Source organism: Primulina tabacum, chromosome 3 (assembly GCF_025594145.1).
Source record: "Primulina tabacum isolate GXHZ01 chromosome 3, ASM2559414v2, whole genome shotgun sequence".
Classification (NCBI taxonomy): Eukaryota; Viridiplantae; Streptophyta; class Magnoliopsida; order Lamiales; family Gesneriaceae; genus Primulina; species Primulina tabacum.
This window is the reverse complement of record NC_134552.1, coordinates 6,637,752-6,661,338: the sequence shown is the minus strand read 5'-3', so window position 1 is coordinate 6,661,338 and position 23,587 is coordinate 6,637,752. Positions and strand designations below refer to the sequence as shown.

Below are 23,587 nucleotides of genomic sequence, written 5' to 3'. Positions count from 1 at the left end.
TCATGGATCATAAATTCGGTTTCAAAAGATATATTTGGTGGAATTGTGTACTCCAGTGATGCTTCTGTGGTTTGGTCTGATTTAAAAGAACAATTCGACAAAATTAATGGCTCCAGGATCTTTTCTCTTCATCGAGAACTTGGACGAATGACTCAAGGAAATAAAACCATCTCGGTGTATTTTTGTAAGTTGAAACAGCTGTGGGATGAGTATAGCTCTTTGGTGACCTTACCATCATGTGAATGCGCTGCAGCACGACAGTACGTTGAGCATGATCAACAACAACGTTTATTGCAATTTTTGATGGGGCTTAATGATAGTTATATGCATGTTCGAAGCCAAATTTTGATGATGGTGCCTCTACCAACAGTTGGCCAGGCTTTTTCCTTGCTGTCTCAAGAAGAATCTCATCGCTTGCTATCTTCAGTTGAACACCCTGCTGCCGTTTTCTACTCAAGACAGGGGCGGGGTGATGAGCGAAGGAGAGATGTGCTTATATGTGAACACTGTGGATGGAATGGTCATGTTAAAGCCAATTGCTTTAAATTGGTAGGATATCCACCAGGACACAGGTTACATAAACCACAGCAAGGGAAAGAAAATTTTAAGCGTCCTAATAGAGATTTTGATAGGCCCAAAGTTGGTGCCATGGCTCACAATGCTGCTGGAAATGATAATGAATCACCGCCACAAACCACTGCAGGGGCTAAATCTAATTTTACACCAGCTCAATATGCTGAAATACTGAAGTTACTGGACAGTACCAGCATGAATTCTTCAAACTCTAATGCTGTAAATAATATGTCATCATTGAGCACCAATATTGCTAACATGGCCGGCCATGTCAATGAGGAAACTCAAGCAGATTGGATCATCGATATAGGAGCTAATGAGCATATGACTGGTAATTATTCCCTCTTACATGGTGTTAAGTCTTTGTGTGCTTCTCCTAGTTCCGTGAGGTTGCCAAATGGTGATCAACTCCTCGTTAGTGATAAAGGATCTGTGGCTATTTCAGAAAACCTTTTTGTCCATGACGTGCTATTTGTTCCTAACTTTCGATACAACCTCCTCTTCGTTTCCAAGTTTACTAAATCCTATAACTGTTGTGTCACATTTTATCCCCATTGTTGCACATTTCAGGACCGCACAAGTGGGAAGATAATTTGGACTGGTAAGGAGAGCCATGGACTTTATTACTTCTCTACAGCATTGTCCCAGCCTTCCTTCATCCACCATAATACACCACAGTGCAACACCTTCATTTCTTGTACTTCTGTAAGTCATGATTTGTGGCATCAAAGACTAGGACACATGTCTTTATCTAGAATGCATTTGTTACCTTTTTTGTCGAAGCGATTAGATTTGTCTCACTGTGGGATTTGTCCAAAGTCGAAACAAACACGGTTAAGTTTTCCTAAGGCTAGTTTGTCTAAATCGTTTGGTTTGTTCGAATTAGTCCATATGGACATTTGGGGCCCTTTTAGAACACCAACCTATAATGGAGAAAAATATTTCCTCACAATTGTGGATGATTTTTCTCGAGGAACATGGATTTATCTTATGCAATCTAAGATGGACATTCTTCGGGTTTTAAGCCAGTTTGTTGCTATGGTTACCACACAATTTTCTTCCAAAATCAAAACAATTCGTATGGATAATGCTTCTAATTTCTTTAAGCATGAATGTGGTTCATTGTTTATGTCACTTGGGATTGTGCACCAAAGCTCATGTCCATATACTCCTCAACAAAATGGGGTGGTTGAAAGAAAGCATCGTCATATACTCGATTTAGCCCGAGCTTTATTTTTCCAATCATCCATTCCTCTTCGTTTCTGGGGAGATTGTGTTCTCACTGCGGTGTATCTTATAAACCGCACTCCCAGCCCACTTATTGCCAACAAAACTCCTTTTGAAGTCATTTTTAGCAAGCTCCCTTCCTATGATTTCTTAAGAGTATTTGGTTGCCTATGTTATGCGACGTCTCTACCTGTCAATCACAAATTCCCACAGACGGCGCCAATTGTTGTTTAACCAGAATTAACAATTTACTCAAGATGATTTCGATATCTAGCACACATGCAGCAATTCAAGAAAGCTTGGAATACACCGAAGATTACGTGGTTCGGCCTTTCGGCTTACGTCCACGGGAGAACAACCTGTTGCTTTTTATTTATCACAGCCAAGATACAAGAATGGAAATTACAGAGGAACCCTTTTCACACACTCTCACAGACACTTCTTTATACAAGTCTCTATTCTCGTGTATCTACACTTAGTCTTCTTCCCTCTTTATGACTGTAGGACCGTTCACTCTTGAATACCTCTCTTCTCTTTTTTTTTCTCTCCGAGAGCCACTATGATATGTATATATATATTGACCCAACTCAAGCTTTTCCTCCTTTACTTCTGGTACTCCTTGATTGTTGAGTGGTTGCAACCGTCAATAACTCCTTTCCACATCCTTGGCTCATCTCAGTCACCGGGCCCTCACGTGCCGATCATTTGGGAGACACTTCCCTCAACAGTTAAGGTAATAAAACATTGACAAAAACAGTGGTTTCACAGTTTCACTTCCACTTCTTCATTGAATTCAATAATATTAATACTTTACAGTGTACATAGATATATGCTAAAGACCATGTACAAGTGACTTTTGAGAAAATCCAGTTTTTGATGGTTGAGCTGCACTTCCAACGCTATTATCACTGCGAAAAACATAATAGCCGTTTATCCAATATCTCCTTATTCGATACTCTTGGTGGTATAGTCAAATAATTAAATGTTATTTATATGATCATATTAAACTAACATATGAAAAATGATACAATATTAACACGGAATAATGTAAAACAAAATTTGAATACCTTTCAATAGAAGCTGAAGATGGTACTCTGATCTTTCTCTGCACCAGATGCGACATATAAATTTGCTTTAGGCACTTAATATTACTGTGTCGTAATAATTTATAGATAAAGAAATAAATATTAAATGAGAACTCATATTAAATACATATAATTATCACAAATACTTAGGTAAATTATTAAATTACAAAAATGACATATATAAACTTAAGAAAAACTCAATGAATTAACTCTTTATGATTAATTTCACGAGTCATAAATGTATATAATAGAAACAAAATAAAAATCATTAAAATAAGGACGCATATATAATTGATTTTTGTAAAAAAAAATCAATTATAATTTAAATACTAACATATGTAATGAATAACCATGGGTGGATTGAGTAAAAATTAATCCACGAGCAAAATAAGAAAATTATAAGATTGTAGTGTTAGTATATGGGCTGTATTAATATATGTTGGGCAGCCCATATACTAAAATTGGTGTCCAGCCCAAGTTGGTGTATTGCTATTTTAGTTTTACGTATTTAGCTTTGGGAACACGTTTTCTCCCTCGTATTATAAATCCATGTACAGAACATTACAATGATTTTGAATTGAATCAATCTTTTCCCAATAGCGGTTATCAGTTTAACATGGTATCAGAGACAGAACGGGAATTCTGGTCGTGATCTTCACCGAAAATTCCCCGTCCGTAGTTCAAGTTCACAGCTGAATTTGTGCTCAATCGGTTGAGGTCGATGCGTATTTCCTCTTCTCTTTGTAAATTCGAGTGATTTGATTTCCTCCGAGCAGCTGTGTTCATGGCGAAAACACGAATTTCAATTATCCATTGTTCTTGCACCCGTCGGATGCTCCAGGTATGACTATTGTTACTGAGCAATTAACAGGGGTAGAAAATTATAGCGTATGGAGTCGCGCTATGCTGATAGCACTCCGAGCTAAAAATTAGATAGCATTTATTGATGGTACGTGTAAACGTCCAGCTATCGGGCATGTTACATTACATCAGTGGGAAAGATGTAATGCATTGGTGTTGTCATGGATCATAAATTCGGTTTCAAAAGATATATTTGGTGGAATTGTGTACTCCAGTGATGCTTCTGTGGTTTGGTCTGATTTAAAAGAACAATTCGACAAAATTAATGGCTCCAGGATCTTTTCTCTTCATCGAGAACTTGGACGATTGACTCAAGGAAATAAAACCATCTCGGTGTATTTTTGTAAGTTGAAACAGCTGTGGGATGAGTATAGCTCTTTGGTGACCTTACCATCATGTGAATGCGCTGCAGCACGACAGTACGTTGAGCATGATCAACAACAACGTTTATTGCAATTTTTGATGGGGCTTAATGATAGTTATATGCATGTTCGAAGCCAAATTTTGATGATGGTGCCTCTACCAACAGTTGGCCAGGCTTTTTCCTTGCTGTCTCAAGAAGAATCTCATCGCTTGCTATCTTCAGTTGAACACCCTGCTGCCGTTTTCTACTCAAGACAGGGGCGGGGTGATGAGCGAAGGAGAGATGTGCTTATATGTGAACACTGTGGATGGAATGGTCATGTTAAAGCCAATTGCTTTAAATTGGTAGGATATCCACCAGGACACAGGTTACATAAACCACAGCAAGGGAAAGAAAATTTTAAGCGTCCTAATAGAGATTTTGATAGGCCCAAAGTTGGTGCCATGGCTCACAATGCTGCTGGAAATGATAATGAATCACCGCCACAAACCACTGCAGGGGCTAAATCTAATTTTACACCAGCTCAATATGCTGAAATACTGAAGTTACTGGGCAGTACCAGCATGAATTCTTCAAACTCTAATGCTGTAAATAATATGTCATCATTGAGCACCAATATTGCTAACATGGCCGGCCATGTCAATGAGGAAACTCAAGCAGATTGGATCATCGATACAGGAGCTAATGAGCATATGACTGGTAATTATTCCCTCTTACATGGTGTTAAGTCTTTGTGTGCTTCTCCTAGTTCCGTGAGGTTGCCAAATGGTGATCAACTCCTCGTTAGTTATAAAGGATCTGTGGCTATTTAAGAAAACCTTTTTGTCCATGACGTGCTATTTGTTCCTAACTTTCGATACAACCTCCTCTCCGTTTCCAAGTTTACTAAATCCTATAGCTATTGTGTCACATTTTATCCCCATTGTTGCACATTTCAGGACCGCACAAGTGGGAAGATAATTTGGACTGGTAAGGAGAGCCATGGACTTTATTACTTCTCTACAGCATTGTCCCAGCCTTCCTTCATCCACCATAATACACCACAGTGTAACACCTTCATTTCTTGTACTTCTGTAAGTCATGATTTGTGGCATCAAAGACTAGGACACATGTCTTTATCTAGAATGCATTTGTTACCTTTTTTGTCGAAGCGATTAGATTTGTCTCACTGTGGGATTTGTCCAAAGTCGAAACAAACACGGTTAAGTTTTCCTAAGGCTAGTTTGTCTAAATCGTTTGGTTTGTTCGAATTAGTCCATATGGACATTTGGGGCCCTTTTAGAACACCAACCTATAATGGAGAAAAATATTTCCTCACAATTGTGGATGATTTTTCTCGAGGAACATGGATTTATCTTATGCAATCTAAGATGGACATTCTTCGGGTTTTAAGCCAGTTTGTTGCTATGGTTACCACACAATTTTCTTCCAAAATCAAAACAATTCGTACGGATAATGCTTCTAATTTCTTTAAGCATGAATGTGGTTCATTGTTTATGTCACTTGGGATTGTGCACCAAAGCTCATGTCCATATACTCTTCAACAAAATGGGGTGGTTGAAAGAAAGCATCGTCATATACTCGATTTAGCCCGAGCTTTATTTTTCCAATCATCCATTCCTCTTCGTTTCTGGGGAGATTGTGTTCTCACTGCGGTGTATCTTATAAACCGCACTCCCAGCCCACTTATTGCCAACAAAACTCCTTTTGAAGTCATTTTTAGCAAGCTCCCTTCCTATGATTTCTTAAGAGTATTTGGTTGCCTATGTTATGCGACGTCTCTACCTGTCAATCACAAATTCTCACCTCGAGCAAAGGCTTGCGTATTCTTAGGATATTCTGTTCTTCAAAAGGGATACAAGGTTATGGACCTTGACACCCAAAGATTCTTTATTTCCAGAGATGTTGTGTTTCATGAATCCTTTTTTCCATTTGCCACAACTTTTCAGCCCAGCTCCATTTTCCCTGAGTCCAGTCTGATTATTGAATGCTCTCCACTAGAAGACCTTAACTTGTCTAATATTACCGTCCCAGCTGATACATCTTTTCCTCCCTTACGAAGATCATCACGGTTTACTAAACCACCAAGTTGGACAAAGGATTTTTCTTGTCCTACTTTGTCTCAAGTCCCCACCACTTCCTGTACATACCCCATTTCCAACCATATCAATTACTCTCGATTTTCTTCATCCTATCAAAGTTTTCTCACAGAAATTTCTTCTATCACTGAGCCACGTTCTTATCACGAGGCAATCTCAGATCCTAGGTGGAAGCATGCAATGGATTTAGAACTCACAGCTCTTGACTCTAACCATACATGGGATGTCGTTGATTTACCTCCTTATGCCAAGCCTATTGGGTGTCGATGGGTATACAAACTGAAATTTTTACCTAATGGGAAAGTTGATAAGTTTAAAGCGCGTCTTGTTGCTAAGGGCTATACACAACAAGCGGGACTTGACTTTCATGACACATTCTCTCCTACGGCTAAGATCACTACCATCCGTTGTTTGTTGAGTACAGCTGCTATCCGTGGTTGGAATTTGTTTCAAATGGATGTTGCCAATGCTTTTCTTCAAGGTGATTTGGATGAAGAGATTTTTATACACCTTCCCCCTGGCTATCATGTTCAAGGGAAGAACCAGGTATGCCGTCTGCGCAAGTCACTCTATGGATTGAAGCAGGCCTCCCGCCAATGGAATCAAAAATTCGCTGCTGTAATGAGTGAAGCTGGTTTTGCACAATCACACCATGATCATTCCTTATTCATTCATCATGATGATCATGCCACCACTCTTCTAGTGGTTTACGTTGATGATATCGTCATTACGGGTAGTAGCATAGATGCCATTAATACTTTGAAGACATTTTTACATTCTAAGCTTGAGCTTCGGGACCTTGGACCATTGAAATATTTCTTGGGCATTGAAATAGCACGCTCAACCGCTGGGATATTTTTAAATCAGCGTAAGTATGCCTTGGATCTCATTGCTAGCAGCTGGAATTCTGGGAGCTAAATCATTTGATACCCCTACTGAACAACATCTCAAACTTACTTTTCATGAGTTTGATCTTTTGTTCACTTCTCAATCAATCAATGCCTCGGATGGCATGCTTGATGATCTCGACGCCTATAAGCGCTTAGTTGGCAGATTGATTTATCTGACCATTACCAGGCCCGACATCTGCTATGATGTTCAACGGTTGAGTCAATTTATGCATGCCCCCAAACGATCTCATATGGACGCTGCCATCCGCGTTGTCAAGTATCTCAAAGGCACTCCTGGTATGGGCATTCTTTTGTCTGCTAACAGTTCATTACACTTATCTGCCTATTGTGACTCGGATTGGGCATCTTGTCCCATGTCTCGTCGTTCACTTACTGGCTTTTGCATTAAATTGGGCGATTCCCTAGTGTCATGGCGTACAAAGAAACAAAGTGTCGTTTCCAGATCCTCAGCTGAGGCAGAATATAGAGCCATGGCCACTACCTCATGTGAGATTATTTGGATCCAAGGTTTGCTATCTGATATGGGGGTGCAGTTCACTAGTCCTACTGTCTTGTACTGTGATAACAATACTGCTCTACACATTGCCGCTAATCCTATGTTCCATGAACGCACCAAACATATTGACATCGATTGTCACCTCATCTGCGACAAGATCAAAGATGGATGCTTCAAGACAGCATATATTGCCTCTTCGCAGCAACTCGCGGATATCTTCACCAAAGGCTTAAGTGCTGATCAACATCATTTTCTCTTATCCAAGCTTGATGTCCACAACTTATTCCAAGCTTGAAGGGGGGGTGTTAGTATATGGGCTGTATTAATATATGTTGGGCAGCCCATATACTAAAGTTGGTGTCCAGCCCAAGTTGGTGTATCGCTATTTTAGCTTTACGTTTTTAGCTTTGGGAACACGTTTTCTCCCTCGTATTATAAATTCATGTACAGAACATTACAATGATTTTGAATTGAATCAATCTTTTCCCAATAGCGGTTATCAGTTTAACATGTAGAATATCGAGACCAAAAACCAAATCAATTAAAAACAACGCACAAATAGACAAGAAAATTACATTCAATAAAAATAAAACGGCACGATATATAATTCACCCGATTTGATAAACCTAACCTATCTGAGTTGAGCAATTTAATGATGGAAGAAATATTTTTTAAGAATATATAAAAAAAATTTAAAGGCCACTCCAATTGGGAGGCTCTAGGCAGTGAAACAGAGCAAATGTAATTCATGGGTCATGAATCCATGAAAAAGTATTACTTTTTATATTAAGAGTATTACTTTTTATTGTGAATATCGGTAGGGTTGATCCGTCTCACATATAAAGATTCGTAAGACCATCTCACAAGAAACTTGCTCAAAAGTTTACATCTTGTTAAATACTAAGGAATAAGTTGGAATAGCCCGCGGAGCTGTATTTTTAATCATCGAATTATTTTGTGTATGTGAAACTTTTACTAATAATTTGTTCGACAACAAAGTTAAGTAATAATAATAATAATAATATTAATAATAACAACAATAACAACAACAACAATAATAATAATAATAATATATTAACAAATCACTTTCCCTCGTTTCTCAAGTATTAAAAATAAAAACTGAATTATTATTAGATAATGTTTCACTGTAAATTTCAACTTAACTCAACAAATAAGATCTTTGGTATTTGTAGCTCTCAGCAAGTTTTAGCAGCACTTTTTTCTAATCAATTTGTTTTTGAAAAGATAGTAAACTTTAGTGGTGTTGTCGTATTTATATATTAAAACAAAAAATAAATTGCAAGTTTGATTTGTATATATACATGTGTGTGTCTTTTAGTAATTTTGATCATATATTTATCGGATTTCAATTTTTGTCTACTAATTTCATTATTTTGTAATTTTGGTCCCTTTTTTTTTACGTGTATTTATAGGTTTCCGATATGATGTCGACTTGTGTAACGATAATGGGCTATCCCGATATTGGGCTCTCTCGGGGGCCTTTTCTCGTCTTGGGTTTTCACTGGGGTTTTTTTCCTCACGGACTTTCCCATGCTGATAGCTCAATTGGTACCAAGATTGCTTTGCCAAGACCTATATATCCAGGAGGTGAGTTCGAATCCTGGGAAGGTAAAAGCTCCACTGCCTGGGCTGTAGAAGTCCTATGCGTAATGATCACGAGTGAGTGGTGTCGGGTCATTACAACCTGATTCGGACGTGACATTCATGTGTGAAATTAAAAAAAATGATCAAAATTGTCAAAAAAAAAGAAAAGTATATGACCGAAACTCAATTTTGAAAATACAAATGATCAAAATTATAAAGAAACAAACACATATATTTTAAAACGATGGGTAAGACCTATTTGAAGTTTTTTCTTCTTGTTATTTATTATTATTCTTTTTGAGGTAGTTTGAAAGGTGACACTGATGATAGCCCATGTGAATAAACTTAAAAGTCATTAGCATCAAAATTAAGTAATCAAAGAGTAATAACTCTTCTCTAACAAAAATAAAATAAATTCAATTATATTATCATAAAAATTCATCGTTATAGCTTAGCAATCGACTCATCGAACTCCATTAATATAGTGTGCAATTTGTCATTTTCATATGAACTAGAAATTGGTCCAAACACCGGAATAAATAAATATACAAGATAAAAATATAAGATAAAAATCTTTCACTAGATTCGACTGAAATATGTAATCCACGTCAAATATTGTTTAAACTAACTTCAAAATTTTACTTTTAAATAATGAGTAGGTCTCGTGTGAGACGGTCTCACGAATCTTATCTGTAAGACGGGTCAATCCTACCGATATTCACAATAAAAAGTAATACTCTTAGCATAAAAATTAATATTTTTTCATGGATGACCCAAATAAGAGACTCGTCTCACAAAATACGACCCGTGAAACCGCCTCACACAAGTTTTCGCAGTTCAATAATTTAGATGATCAGTATTGTTCATATCTAGAAGAAAAATGCTTTAAATTTATTCTTGATCTAGATTAGACAAGATGAGATTGAGTGGGAAGTGAAAACTCATGGATTTAAATGGATCGATGCCAATGAATATTTTTGCAGTCCAAAAGAAGTCAAAAATGGTATATGTCCCCATTGGAATGGAATTTATGTCAAATAGGAAAACTAGCACTTTTTAGACCAAAGTCAGCCAAAACACCATGGCAAGCAAACACTAAGCATGTACGAAGATTAAGACACATTTATTCTTGTTATATCTAACGTTTGGTTTGATTTCTCTAATAATTGGACTTAAAAAAAACAATTATGTTACATGTATATTTCAAATCATTATTTATATAAGAGATAATTTATTATCACATCGAACGAGTCAAGTCGTAACTTAATATGTAAATTGTACTCATTAAGTAGAGTTTTATGTAATTAACACAAAATAGAATGGTAACGTACACTAAAGAATTGTGTGAACGAAAGAAAACCACCCATCAACTTTTGAGTAGATCTCTTGTGAGACGGTCTCACGAATCTTTATCTGTGAGACGGATCAACCCTACCGATATTCACAATAAAAAATAATACTCTTAGCATAATACTTTTTCATGGATGACCCAAATAAGATATTCGTCTCACAAAATACTACACATGAGATCGTCTCAGCTCCGGATCTTTGTCTTCCTCGACAAAATTTCTGGATCTACCCTGTATAATGTTCTCACATTCTAAATACAAAAACAAAAGATTTAAACATCATTTATAATAAGAAACTTGGATTAGTATGGCAATGAAGGAGGATTTAACATTATTCAAAAGTAGAAAAGAAAAAGCATAAAATATCAGGCCAAAACAAACTTATGTGAATGTCCCTTTTAGGAAAGTCTTAAGCTATCACAGCCGATCATGTGCTAAAATGTATACTTTTTCAAAATCTTTGCATTGGAATTTAGCTGTATTCCCCACACCTTTGTGAAGTCACTAATTGGAAAGATGTTACTTAAGATTCCCCTTGTCTAATGTTATTTGGGCCTTATTTTATGCTATACATACCATTTTAGGAATAAAAATTTATATATTAACTCTATTTTTTTTAATTATAAATTGGGTTAAAAAAAATTTTTATCATGTAACAACTATATATTTCTTACATTTTCAATAGTAGAATAATTGATGAGATCGATTTGACACATCAAATAGATCAGATACATCTTCACAACTCCAATTTTATTATCTCCAAACCATGCATGATCGATTAATTAATTTCTTGAAACTCAAAAACCAATATTAATAATAAGATAAAAACTTGTGTGAGACGGTCTCACAGGTCGTATTTTGTTGGACATATATCTTATTTGGGTCATCCATGAAAAAATATTACTTTTTATACTAAGAACATTACTTTTTATTGTGAAAATCGGTAAGGTTCACCCGTCTCACAGATAAAGATTCGTGAGACTGTCTCGAAAAAGACCTACGCTAATAATAATAACAATAATTTAAATAGGTGATGATGCATATATCTTGCAAAGATTCTAAATTTATAGATATATATGAAGCTATGGGGGAATGACAAGTGGAATCCCCACAAGTCCAATTGTGCTAGATGATAAGGTATTTTGTGTATTGGGAACTTTTTCTTCCCATGTTTAGGACCACGCACATCTCTCTCTTCTTTTTCCCACTTGATCTAATAACATGAAACAAATAAAAAATTGATACAAATAAAACAAATTAATCAACCTTTCCCTGTTAACTATGTCATTTTATTTCAAAAAAAAAAAAAATTCGATATTATTTTTGACTACATGTTTGGGTGCTTGAGACTTGTCAAAATCGCATAAATCTATGTTTTCCCAATCTAGACTTTTAGGACCAGAAAGAATCCATGTACTCTTTCTAAAATTATGAGTAAAAGCTGGCTACAATAAACCCTAAAAAGAAGTTTTTTTCCTTAAAAAGTTACCTAAGAAAATTGTAGTTACTCAGATCAATCGAAATTGTTCAACTCTTTTTACATTTTCTTGAAAACTACATGTTAACATGCAAGGGTTTTTATTTATGTTCGTGTTGTATATAACGTGACGAAATTATTATGAAATTTCAAGCTTCAAAATATGGGAGAATCTCCTTGTTAGATATGAAAGATCTACATCATCATCGAAAATTTTGAAAATTTCGCCGTGAGGACGAGAGCAAAATATTTTCAAATGTGTCAAAAAAAAATCTCTAGGAGTGAAGTTTTGGGTTTGTTTCAACCTGCCCGTGCAGGCACTGCCTGCACGGGCAATAACGGTAGGAGTGATCCGGGCCCACCTCCCTGTAAAAAAAAAATGACTCGGAAAAATCCGAGCCCTTGGATCGATCCCTGCGGGCACTGCCCGCAAGGGTAGGGTCCACCGAACCAGGAGTGAACTTGGATAGATAGATTTGGAATCCATGGATTTTGATTATAATTTTATTGTTTATAATGAAACAATAAATCAAATATTATTGGGTGGTTTTGAAATCCTAATTAACATGAAATATTATATAAACATGTTAAAATATTTGAAGTTTATAATCTTACTTCTCTAAACAATAAAAATACATTTGAAAATTGTCAAACTAAACATAATCCAGAATCCAGAGATATTATTTTCAAGTTCGTTGGATTTGATGTTAATTAATACTTGATATTAGTCAAAGTTGGACGATTGTAGCAGCTAGCCCATGCATTTTCAATAATATAAATAATTACTCAAAACTGAACAAGGGGAATTATTTTCAAAATAGTTTATAGTAATGTTGCTTTAATTTTTGCATGAAAGGGATGTTGCTCATAAATGTACATGAAATTAATTAAAATATTATAATGTATGTATCAGAAGTTAGTATTGTGCTCTGGTGTTTTCAACACGAGGGCACAACATGCAGCGGAAATTAATTATTAACACACAAATATAACTTTAATAAATTAAGACCAGATTTAAATGATGCACAAGTACGAATACTTGTGCGATGCCTCATAGCAAAAAATTCACTAGAAAAATATGTAAATCGTTTACACTAAAACAATACTAGTAAGATTAACAAAACTAAATTTCTTAACACTCCAAGGAATTAACATGCATCAAACACTCAAAGTAAATACTAGATGCATGAAACAAAAAGCGTGTTGCTTAAAACCAAACAAAAGAACACTCTTCAATCAACACTCTGCGTCGGTGTTGTTCTTGAGTGTTGCCAACACCAATCAGCAATACGGTAGGTCTGTGAATCAATCACACAAAGTCTTCACACAAAATCTTCAATACTGAACTTGTGTATGTTCAGCAAAACTCCAGCAGCTCTCCTGTGCTGCAAAGTGATCACCCGATCACACAAAAACGTCTCATCAAATTAGGCTCGGCTCTTGTATTTTTTTCTTCTATGCAAGAACTCCTCAGCCGATCCTCTCAAAAGCTCACACCAAAAGTCTCACACGAAAAGCTCCTGCAAAAGTGATCACAGATCACAGAAAAACTACAGAGCAAATATATGTTGGACTGTTATAATTTCTTCTATGTGAAAATCTCTCTAGTCCAATTCTCTCTTCTCCAAAAACTCTCATGCGGCTATGAAGTTCTTCATATATATCACCTTTGCTTGACCTAAAATTCATTCCTTAAAATAGTCATAGAAAATATAGAAATAATATTTTCATTAGAGATAACACTCTTTTAAACATGGATAAAATATCTTGGAGATAAAAATCATATTAAAAACAAATAATATAATATCTAGATATAAATTAATCAAGTTCTTATCATCTAGAAATAAATCAAGTAAGATATCATAATCTAGAAATAAATAAACCAAGATATTATCATTTAGAATTAAATCAAGTAAGATTTGATAATTTAGAAAGGACAAAATCTTAAATTGATAATATCAATTTAGCAAAATAATAAAAGAATAAAATATTCATTTCATTGCACTATCACATTCACAAACGAATGAAAGATATATAATCAAGATCCAATTTTAAGATATAAAAGACTAAAATCACAGAGAAAAACATAAGATCACATAAGCTGCAATTTTCCCTTATTTTTATATGGGTTTTCCCTTATTTTTATATGTAAAAGGAAGTGCATATATAGATGCATAGATGATAAGATAAATATTAATATAAAATTACAATTATTGGGTGCTGGAATATGTCGGCTTACCATTACGTCAATTGTGCTCAATTAGGAGCTTACAGCTACAGAAGGAAAGTTATTCTTTCCTGCACCAATTATTAGTTTCTAAGGTTCTTATTCCCAATCCTACTGCATGGAATTTTAGAATTTTCTTGCATGCAAACAGTAAATAACATTATTTTATTCATCCAAATTCTGGATCTATCACCTTTTGATTCCATGTTCACAAAATTCTGTTAATCAGATGTAAACTAAGTAAGCTTAATGTATGTTCTGATGCTTAGAACCCCTTAATGCCGCCTTTATTTCCAGTAATCTTGGACATTATTGTAAGCATACAAATGTATAATGTACTTCTTGCACTATATATAGATGTTCTAAGGTTGCCTTCAAATCATACAAAACTTTCTCTCAAATCCTTTTAGTTCCCTCTTCTTCTTCTTTCGCAAAGAACCCATTTTTTTCCATATGTTCGGAGTCTTGTAGGTGAGGAATACTCGTCCAACTTCCTCGAGTTCAAGGGCAAAACTGTAACATTTCGTATACCTCGCTCACGCACTTGCATGCATGCATGACACATTTTTAAACGAGTTTTTTACTTTAACGTGAGTCGTGCAGGTGAACTAAATTAAGTTCGATCTAGAACGAACATATCTCGAGTGCATTACATGAGATGATAGGGTGAAGAGGAGACGGTGACGTGTTGACAGAAGATAGAGAGCACAGATGAGGAGAATACATATAGTACTGTATCTCTCTCTTTGTGCTCTCTGTGCTTCTGTCATCATGCACCTTCTTTCCCTTTATCCTATTGTAATCAAGATTTTCGTAGACTAATTAGAGTCACGTGAAAATATTTATGAAAAATATGTGCATATTTATTTCTTTGCTATATTTCAAGATTATGGTAAGTATTTTCTGTGTGTATATATATGTTTGCATCTTAAGGGAGGTTGGGGATTGTTGACAGAAGATAGAGAGCACAGATGATGATGAAAGTGCACCAAGTTGGCACCTCACTCCTTTGTGCTTTCTAGTCTTCTGTCATCACACTTTAAGCCCCTCTTCATAGGGTTTCTCCGGTATCGTGTTAACGGGAAAAATATAATCTTGGTCATATAATTTGTCCATTTTCCATTTTAGTCCAAAAAAATTTCGATTTGCAGTTTTAATCCAAATAAACCGGTCTTTCTTTTATTTTTAATCCTTTTTCACTAAAATGCTGATGTACGTCACGTCAGCGATTTCCATACCGCAAAACTAAAATAGAAAATAAATAAATTACCAGAGCAAAATTGTAATTTTTCCTGTGTTAATGCTTAGTTATAATTCTCTGCTACATTAGGTTAGATAATGGAACAGTCATATTTGTTTGGGCCAAATTCTATAAACTTTGAGAAATTACAGTTTGGTGAAATAGATTTTTTTTTTTTTTTTTTATGGATTTATGATTTAATCCTCGTTATCCATTTTTTTTTTTGTTCTAGAACTGCTCATGTGTGTACCAAATAATTTTTTTTTGTTTTTATCTACAAAATAGTATTAAATATGGATCAATGTTCGACATCCGCCACATCTGATGAATCATTAATGGTGTGTTTGGTTGAGTGGACTAAATAAGATAGATTAATAGTCAAATATTTATCGTTAAAATTTTAAGTTGTTTTAATAATCATTTTGACCCGGTTTAAGATCCAATTTTATGGATAACTATTTGATTAATAAAATTGGATCTTAAACCGGGTCAAAATGATTATTAAAACATCTTAAAATTTTAACGATAAATATTTGACTATTAATCTATCCTTATTTAATCCACTCAACCAAACACACCCTAACAATTTAATTTATTTTTTTTATAATAAATGCAAGAATTCAGTTATTAGACAAAATTGTCATTATCGTTAGTTTTCTTGTATTACAAAATTTGATTTATCTTAAAAAAAACTCGTGCAAAATTTTGCATATCAGCAACTGAAAATTTAATACTTAAACTTTTCATGTGTAAAGATTTTATGGATGTAATAAGTTTATAAATACAATGAAGCTTTGATACACACGGTTGTTCTTGAAGAGAGCATTGAAGTTTTATGGGGGCGAATGGCCGGCTGGATTTAAGCCTTTCATTTCCTTCCAGCTTCAGCCATTGTGCCTTCAAATATCCTCTCTCTCGCCAATAATGCCTGCAAATTATGTCCTCGTTTAAATTTCTTGAACATTAATTTAACGTGGATCAAAATATTTGAAGAATACTGATTCAGCAGAAACCTGTCGTTTCCTATCCGTGGAGCATGTTAGAATAAATAACAGAAGGGCGAAACCAAGAACCGCTGCTGTGGGAAGTCCGGCGATATAATATGCCCCGAGATTCATATACGCCCCCCAAATGCTGCCACCCGCTTCCTCGTGCCACCCCTAGAACACGAAAAACGAAGTAGATTTTAAGTACTAGCTAGTTTATGAACGTGGGATATAGATTTCTCCAGAAATATTGTTTGATTTTGAATCGAAATCCATCTATATTATTGCAGAGTTGGCTTAAGTACTGCTTGTATGCAGTCCATGAATAACAAGAGACGGACAAAAGGAGTGATTTCTTGGAGATAATCCAGGACTTCCTATTCGTTACTGAAAGCATACCCCAAGACATGGCTGAAGCTAAGGAGAATCGAGCAAGCAATAACGGCCTCGGATAGTGAAAGAACCATTGCTGACCAGGTAAATGATCGAGCCCTGTCTGGACATCCTGATCCTAGCTCATTCGAAACTCGAGATGGGGTGGAAAAGGGAAAGGGAATGCAATGAGAATGGAAGTCGGGCACGGACCTTGAAGCAGCACAATCGAATATGGAATGAAGTAATGCAACCAAGCACAACCTGGCTTACAGGTTCCAAGCTTTTGGTATTGCTCTGCTCCAAAAGCTTGGCCAAACAAAGTCTCCAATGCACTAGCCATCCCAAACTGTTTGAATGAAAGTTCAAGATTTAAAACAATCATTTTGTACTTCGAAGCAATCATGTCATTGTAAATAATTTTATTCATGCCAGAGTAAAATTGCTTTGTAAGTTCTTTCCAGACTTTTAGTCACTAAATAATCAAAATTCGGTATTATTGTGATCAAGTTATAGGATGGCTTCAGTGAAAAAACAACTAAAATTTCCGAAATAAATCAAGATATACCGATTTTTAACAGCTCAAGTGACTAAAATCAGATACCAACTCAATGGAAAAATCTTGCAGCTTATTCTTCCTTCATAATATTGCATTTACATTTACTAGCTTTTCTAACAATTTTAATCTTCACAAATTAAGGGAACTTTCAATTAGTATTGAACGCAATCGAGCAAAGAAAGTAGATTAGCTGAGATGAAAATCATGACAAACCGTCGCTAATTAGCGACGATAACATAAACCGTAGTAGGCCATTTAAAGCAGGCTGAGGCTGGAGACTTTCGTAAAAGAGGTGACGATGGCGGCACCAGAGAGAGCCAGTTCGCCGAGATGGCCCACCGACATCATCGACTCAACTCGCGAGAGGTGCTGCGACAATAAAAACATACAAATTAATAATAATATCATTGTTATGATTGTAACGCATCCCCCCTTTTCTAAAAAACTATGCATTTGCTTGTCCTAGCATCATCGCTATTTTCAATTCAATTTTTCGCCCCTTTCAATGACATATTCTTTGATAATTGATTATACAAAAAGAACAAAATAAATTTTTAAAATAATTAACTGCTACAAAACTTTTATGATTTGGTGGTTATAGTAAACTCGGAAACATAAATCAAATAGGAGTAAACATTGTATCAAATGGTTTCACGTACCTATATTCATATTATATATCGATCTGTTCTATACATAACATCAAAAATGATATTTTTAACATGAAAAATATATCTGAATTGAGTAGAAAAATCATCTTACAAAATTAACTTGTGTACAAATCTCATATTAGTATTTACAATAAAATATGCATTTTCTCCAATACCATGCGAATTCAGAAACATGCATGCCACTCGTAGGGATTATCGTATTCCGCTAAAATAACAATACCCCCAAAAAAAAAAACGAATTTATATTAAAGATCAAGTTGCTTTAGTTTTGGAAATATCACATCCCTAGTATATATGAAATTTAAAATTTTAAAAAATCATATCCCTAGCACTAGAAAGATCAAGCTAATAAAAAAGACGCAAATAGATTCAAGCATGTTACCGTGGTGTGGCTGTAAAAAACAAGCGGCCACTCATAAAGAATATATCACCAAAAATCGAGATTATATAGCAGCCGCTGCTTCATTAAAGATCCTCGGTTGACACATGAAAGAAACTAGTTCACAATGTATAACACTAACAAATATGGCTGTGCAGCGTAGCGCAGCACACAACAAATATAGGAGCACAAAATGCAGGAAAATAATTTACTTATGCGTCAGGTACTTGCACATCGGTGACATGATCGGGTGAAGGACGCTTCTGTTCTTCGAATTCGTATGCTTCAGCAGCAGTAGAATCAAGTGCAGGGGATTGTTCTCCAGTTTCACCATTTTCGGGGTGAAAATTTATGGGAAATTTGGTAACTCTAGGTTTGTCAGTGAGTATATTTCTTTGGACTCTGTCAATCATGATTTTTTGGGGAGGCTCTTCTCGCAGCTGCTCATCATCATAATCGTTATTGACGTAATAGCCCACTCGAACAAATTCTTGACCCATATAAGAGCAGGTCAAGAGAAGCACTGTCACGCCTATTATGTCTTCTTCACGGATCTTGGAAGGGTCTGGGGGGTCTGCCTGGTATCGAAAAAAGAGCAAGATCCTAGTGAGCTACAGAAAAGTAGAGGATCTTTGAAATTATTGTTAAATGTCCTTACCTGCAAAATAAAACGATAGTTTCCTACATTGACTGGGCCGACAAGAACACTCTCTAAAAGCTGGTCATATGTTTCATCCTCGGCAGATCCGACATAAATGAGTTTCCACTCCAAATCTGTTAGATCTTTTGATGATTAGGATTGTACTGTTGAACCATGAACGTATGCATATTTATGGGAATTGAAGACATGAAAAGAATCTTACATAGGTAAAGAAAACAAAATTAAAAAGGAGATGATAGGGTGAAGTAATCATTGTACTATGCATGTACCTCAATCCTTTGTGAGTGATCCTAATCATGAAAAACACTTGGTACTAATGATTGTCACATGAATTAAAAACATTTAAATCATTAAGGTTGTCATGGGCTATTATTTAGTTCTTCAATCTAGAGGAATGTCCTGTTATGCTTTAGCCTTGATGAAACAAATCTAATCAAATAAATTCAAAATGTTTGGACAAATTATCAATGGAAAATTCATCGCCTATTTCAGAACAAAGGAGAATCGAGAAGAGGCACACTTGTAACTTTGACAAATCATTTTTTTATGATTGGATAACTAATCACAACTGCAATACCATCCACTAAATTTTTGCCTTATGTGGCTAACTAACAAACCACAGATGTTACCTTATGAAAAAGGATTCATTGTTCTGAAAGCTAATTACTGTATCCATAAGCAATTATTACTATTTTTCTTCCTCGAGGACAAAAAAGAGAAGATTATTTTCATCTCCAACATAGTCCCTGAAAAAATGAAACACGGTTCTCTGTGCTAATAATTGAAACACAAGAAAAGGAGCACAAGGCAATGAATAAAGTAATAAATTCATAATATAAATTTCCCACCACAATAGACTATGAAAACAAATTGACAAAGAAACACGATGAGATCCTTCCATGTTCACCACATGATCCACACATTAATTCCTAAGTCCCTGTCACATGTTCAGATTTCTGTGCCATGATTTTTCTTCATCGATCTACATGTTTGTCAAAAAATTTAGTCAGAAACTAGACTGCTATGGATACCACCACAACTTCAGGTAATCTGGGGATGATGCAAGTCTCGATTGCATTAACAGAATCAAATCACAGCCAACAGTAATGTCCCACTCACATACTTAGAGAAATGTCATTCATGCACCATAATTGTCTGTGCATGTGCAGTACATAGTTCGCGAATGGGACAAGCAGCTCAATATCACCACCAAATTGGAGATATGTGTCATTCACGTACGACATGGGAGTGTGCTCGACAGTAACTAGAAAGTTGAAGTCGTTCACAAGCCGCCAATAAAAGCAGTTACGACCCAATTTTCTTATCATAACTCATAAATATTAATATTAACTGAACAGGCGTGAGTCACATAGGTCCCCCACCCTAGACATAAATTTAAACATCGGTGATTCCGCAACATAAAAAAAAATCACCATTCTGTTTACTTACGTAGTTGATAAGACTAGTAAAATAATATTTAAGTTTGATTGCCTAGCATAAAACAAGAACCAAATTCTCTTAGGTTGCGCTTGGATTAATGTCCCGCTCACAACCTAAGAGAAATGCCATTCACAAACCCTAATTGTGTGTGCACGTGTAGTACATAGTTTGTGAAAGACAGAAGCAGCTCAATATTAGTATTACTATCAATTTGGACAAATACAAGTGTCTTCATGTACCACATGGGAGCGTGGTCAGCAGTAAATAGAAAGTTAAAGTTGTTCACAAGCCGCCAATAACAGCAGTTGTGACCCGATTTTCTAATCATAAGTCATTATTAACTGGACAGGTGTGGGGTCACATTGGGCCCTCACTCTAGACATAAATTTAAACAGCAGTAAATCTGTAACACAAAAAACTACGAAGTCCGCCATTCTGTTTACCTCCATAAGTGATAAGACTAGCAAAATGATATTCAAGATCGACTGCCTAGCATAAAACAAGAAATAAATTCTCTTACTCTATCCAGGATTAACCAAATATAGTTTTCAGTCTCACAAAACCCGCTTTCTTGCCATTCAAAAAAATCTAAATGCACAAGAGTACTGTAGTACACACTGCCGGATTCTGTTTGCAATTCATTCCCCAAGGAGTAAAGGCAGCAATCTCAATTTTGCACCGTCAAATAAATTGAAATCACCACAAAACAGTATTCATGGTAAGGTGGTTAGCACGTATCCCATCAGCAGGACGTATGCTGGAAGAGAATTATTACTGCCCCAAGGATCAATTCAACATCAATCCACCCATTCTTACTCTCAATGTGAACCATTGGGTCTACAAGCCAAAATTCAAGCTCCATAGACCTCTGACTAAAGTCATCAACCCACAACTGTGATTTCAATTCAAAATTCATTAGGAGCACTTGGTTTGAACAAACCCTAGAACACAATATTTACCTGCGTAACCCTCGTAATGCAATTTCTTTATAAATTATAAACAGGTTTACACCATTTTCAGTTACATTCGTAATTACAAGAAGAAAGGTAATTCATTTCTAATCCAAAAAGCTCCAGAAACACCAATGCCATGAAACCCAATACCGAAATAACAAACTAAACCCTAAATACTAACAGAACAAAAAATCTACGGATAAATCACCAGGCCGCCGAGGCAGTAAGAAACGCGAAGAAGGGTTAATCGAGGTATTATTACCGTCTTTGAGAGCCGTGACACATTCGTAGGAGATCTCGAAGCTGAAAGGGGTCAAAAACGACGCCGGATTGTCCAGCACCGCCACGTTCGTGATGTTCACCGCACTCATTATACCAAAACTGGAGATTCCACTTTAGTCATAAGGGCTAGAGCTCCTCAAATACTAAGAGGGAACCGCAGGGAACGAAAACTTAATGGAACAGCAGATGGTGAGAAGTGAGATGAGCGAAAGCACCAAGATTTCGAAGGAGTAGAAAGGTTCGAATGAGAAGAACCGTACGGGATTTTAGGAAATAGCACCGAAGGGAAAATGCTCGCAGTTTTTTGGGGTATTTCGTTGCGTTCTTGGTAGCTTTTATAGTGGTTACCGGCGAGAGTTGAATAGACCGGGTGTAGCCGGTAACAGATATTGGCGGGAGTTTCTTGTGTTCGGGCTTGCTTTCATTTTAATTATTGGGCTTACTTGATGAATTCGCATATTGGGCCGAAGCCTGTATAGTTCTTTTGAAATAGGGTTGACGTGGGATTGTAATTGGGTCGGGTTTCAATTCTTGATTCGGACGAACGAGTCAAATGAATATTTAATAATATATATGAGATTCAATATAATCACATATATATTGATAAACGTTTACTTTTAGATGGATTTTTGAGGTAATGTCCTGAAGATAACATCTATGTATTCTCAAATTAGAGACAAAAATTTGTGTGAGACGGTCTCACGGGTCGTAATTTGGAGACATATATCTTATTTGGGTCATCTATGAAAAAATATTACTTTTTATGCTAAGAGTATTGCTTTTTATTATGAATATCGGTATGGTTGACCCGTCTCATATATAAAGATTCGTGAGACCGTCTTACAAGAGACATACTTTAAATTAGATTACTAGAAGCCTTTAATCTATATCTATGTATAATCTATATATTATTGCTATTGTTATATTTATAAAAATGCGGACGAAGAGTAACGTTTTTTTATCATAAAATATGACAAGAACCTTATTCTATATAAATCAAAAGACACCAAAATTATAAATTTGTAAATTTACTACATGATTAGGAGATATATTGTTAGTAATGAATTTACAAGGAGCCATAAAATTCCATATATAAGTGGAAATTTCGGTCATTAATTTACTGAGCATACTCAAACATATTTTTCTGGTTAATTATGTCTAATTCATAATTAAATTTTTGTTTTTGAGAGTAGTTCAAGATTCTCAAGGCTCAGTCCAGGTGTGCATAATTAGGCACTCAGGATCGGTGAAAGGAGCGGAGTTAACTGCTATTATATATGGTATGAATTTTTACTTGCAACATAGTTTTATATGTATATGCATACTCTCACTCTACTCAAGCAATTGACGCCATCAATGTACTAGCGCTGGAAATTCAAACTCTTGTGAAATCTAACACCTTCGTTTCGCTTAAACATATGAGAAAGACGACAAATAGAGTGACTTGCGAGCTATTGTGTTGTCATACTATGTAAAATGGGTTAATGGAGACAACCATTTTATTTGAAGACAATTTGTGTTACAAACTTATATATTCTACTGTATGTTGTCTGAAATGTTGTAACATTAAGCATAACACTTAATTCTGATAAACGCAACTTTACAGTTTCATACGATCTTACTTGTTTTGTTGTTAAACAAAATACATCTCATACCTTGCAATGGGAAACATATAATTCAAACTTACTATTTGAACTCAACACCATACTTGCCTTTTTTGTTTTTTTGTTTTTTGAAGCATCACGCTTCTATTACATTGTCATAATCACATTA

The 23,587-nt window shown here is 35.5% G+C and overlaps 1 protein-coding gene across 1 annotated transcript; it reads right to left on the bottom strand.

Moving 5' to 3' along the window:
• Window positions 1-18,515: 18,515 nt before the first annotated feature.
• LOC142539684 (histone chaperone ASF1B-like) lies at window positions 18,516-22,105 on the bottom strand. Its single transcript, XM_075645298.1, has 3 exons — window positions 21,795-22,105; window positions 19,137-19,252; window positions 18,516-19,056 (listed from the first exon to the last, which is right to left on the bottom strand). Exons 1-3 carry the CDS (start codon window positions 21,901-21,903, stop codon window positions 18,691-18,693), a joined length of 591 nt encoding a protein of 196 aa, XP_075501413.1. The 5' UTR covers window positions 21,904-22,105; the 3' UTR covers window positions 18,516-18,690.
• Between the last annotated feature and the right edge of the window lie 1,482 nt (window positions 22,106-23,587).

Coding starts and splice junctions, on each gene's coding strand:
- LOC142539684 (XM_075645298.1), bottom strand. CDS start 21,903: ATGAGTGCGGTGAACATCACGAACGTGGCGGTGCTGGACAATCCGGCG. Junction 19,253..21,794: donor TGTCACGGCTCTCAAAGACG/GTAATAATACCT, acceptor AAGATCTAACAG/ATTTGGAGTGGAAACTCATT. Junction 19,057..19,136: donor ACTATCGTTTTATTTTGCAG/GTAAGGACATTT, acceptor TTTCGATACCAG/GCAGACCCCCCAGACCCTTC.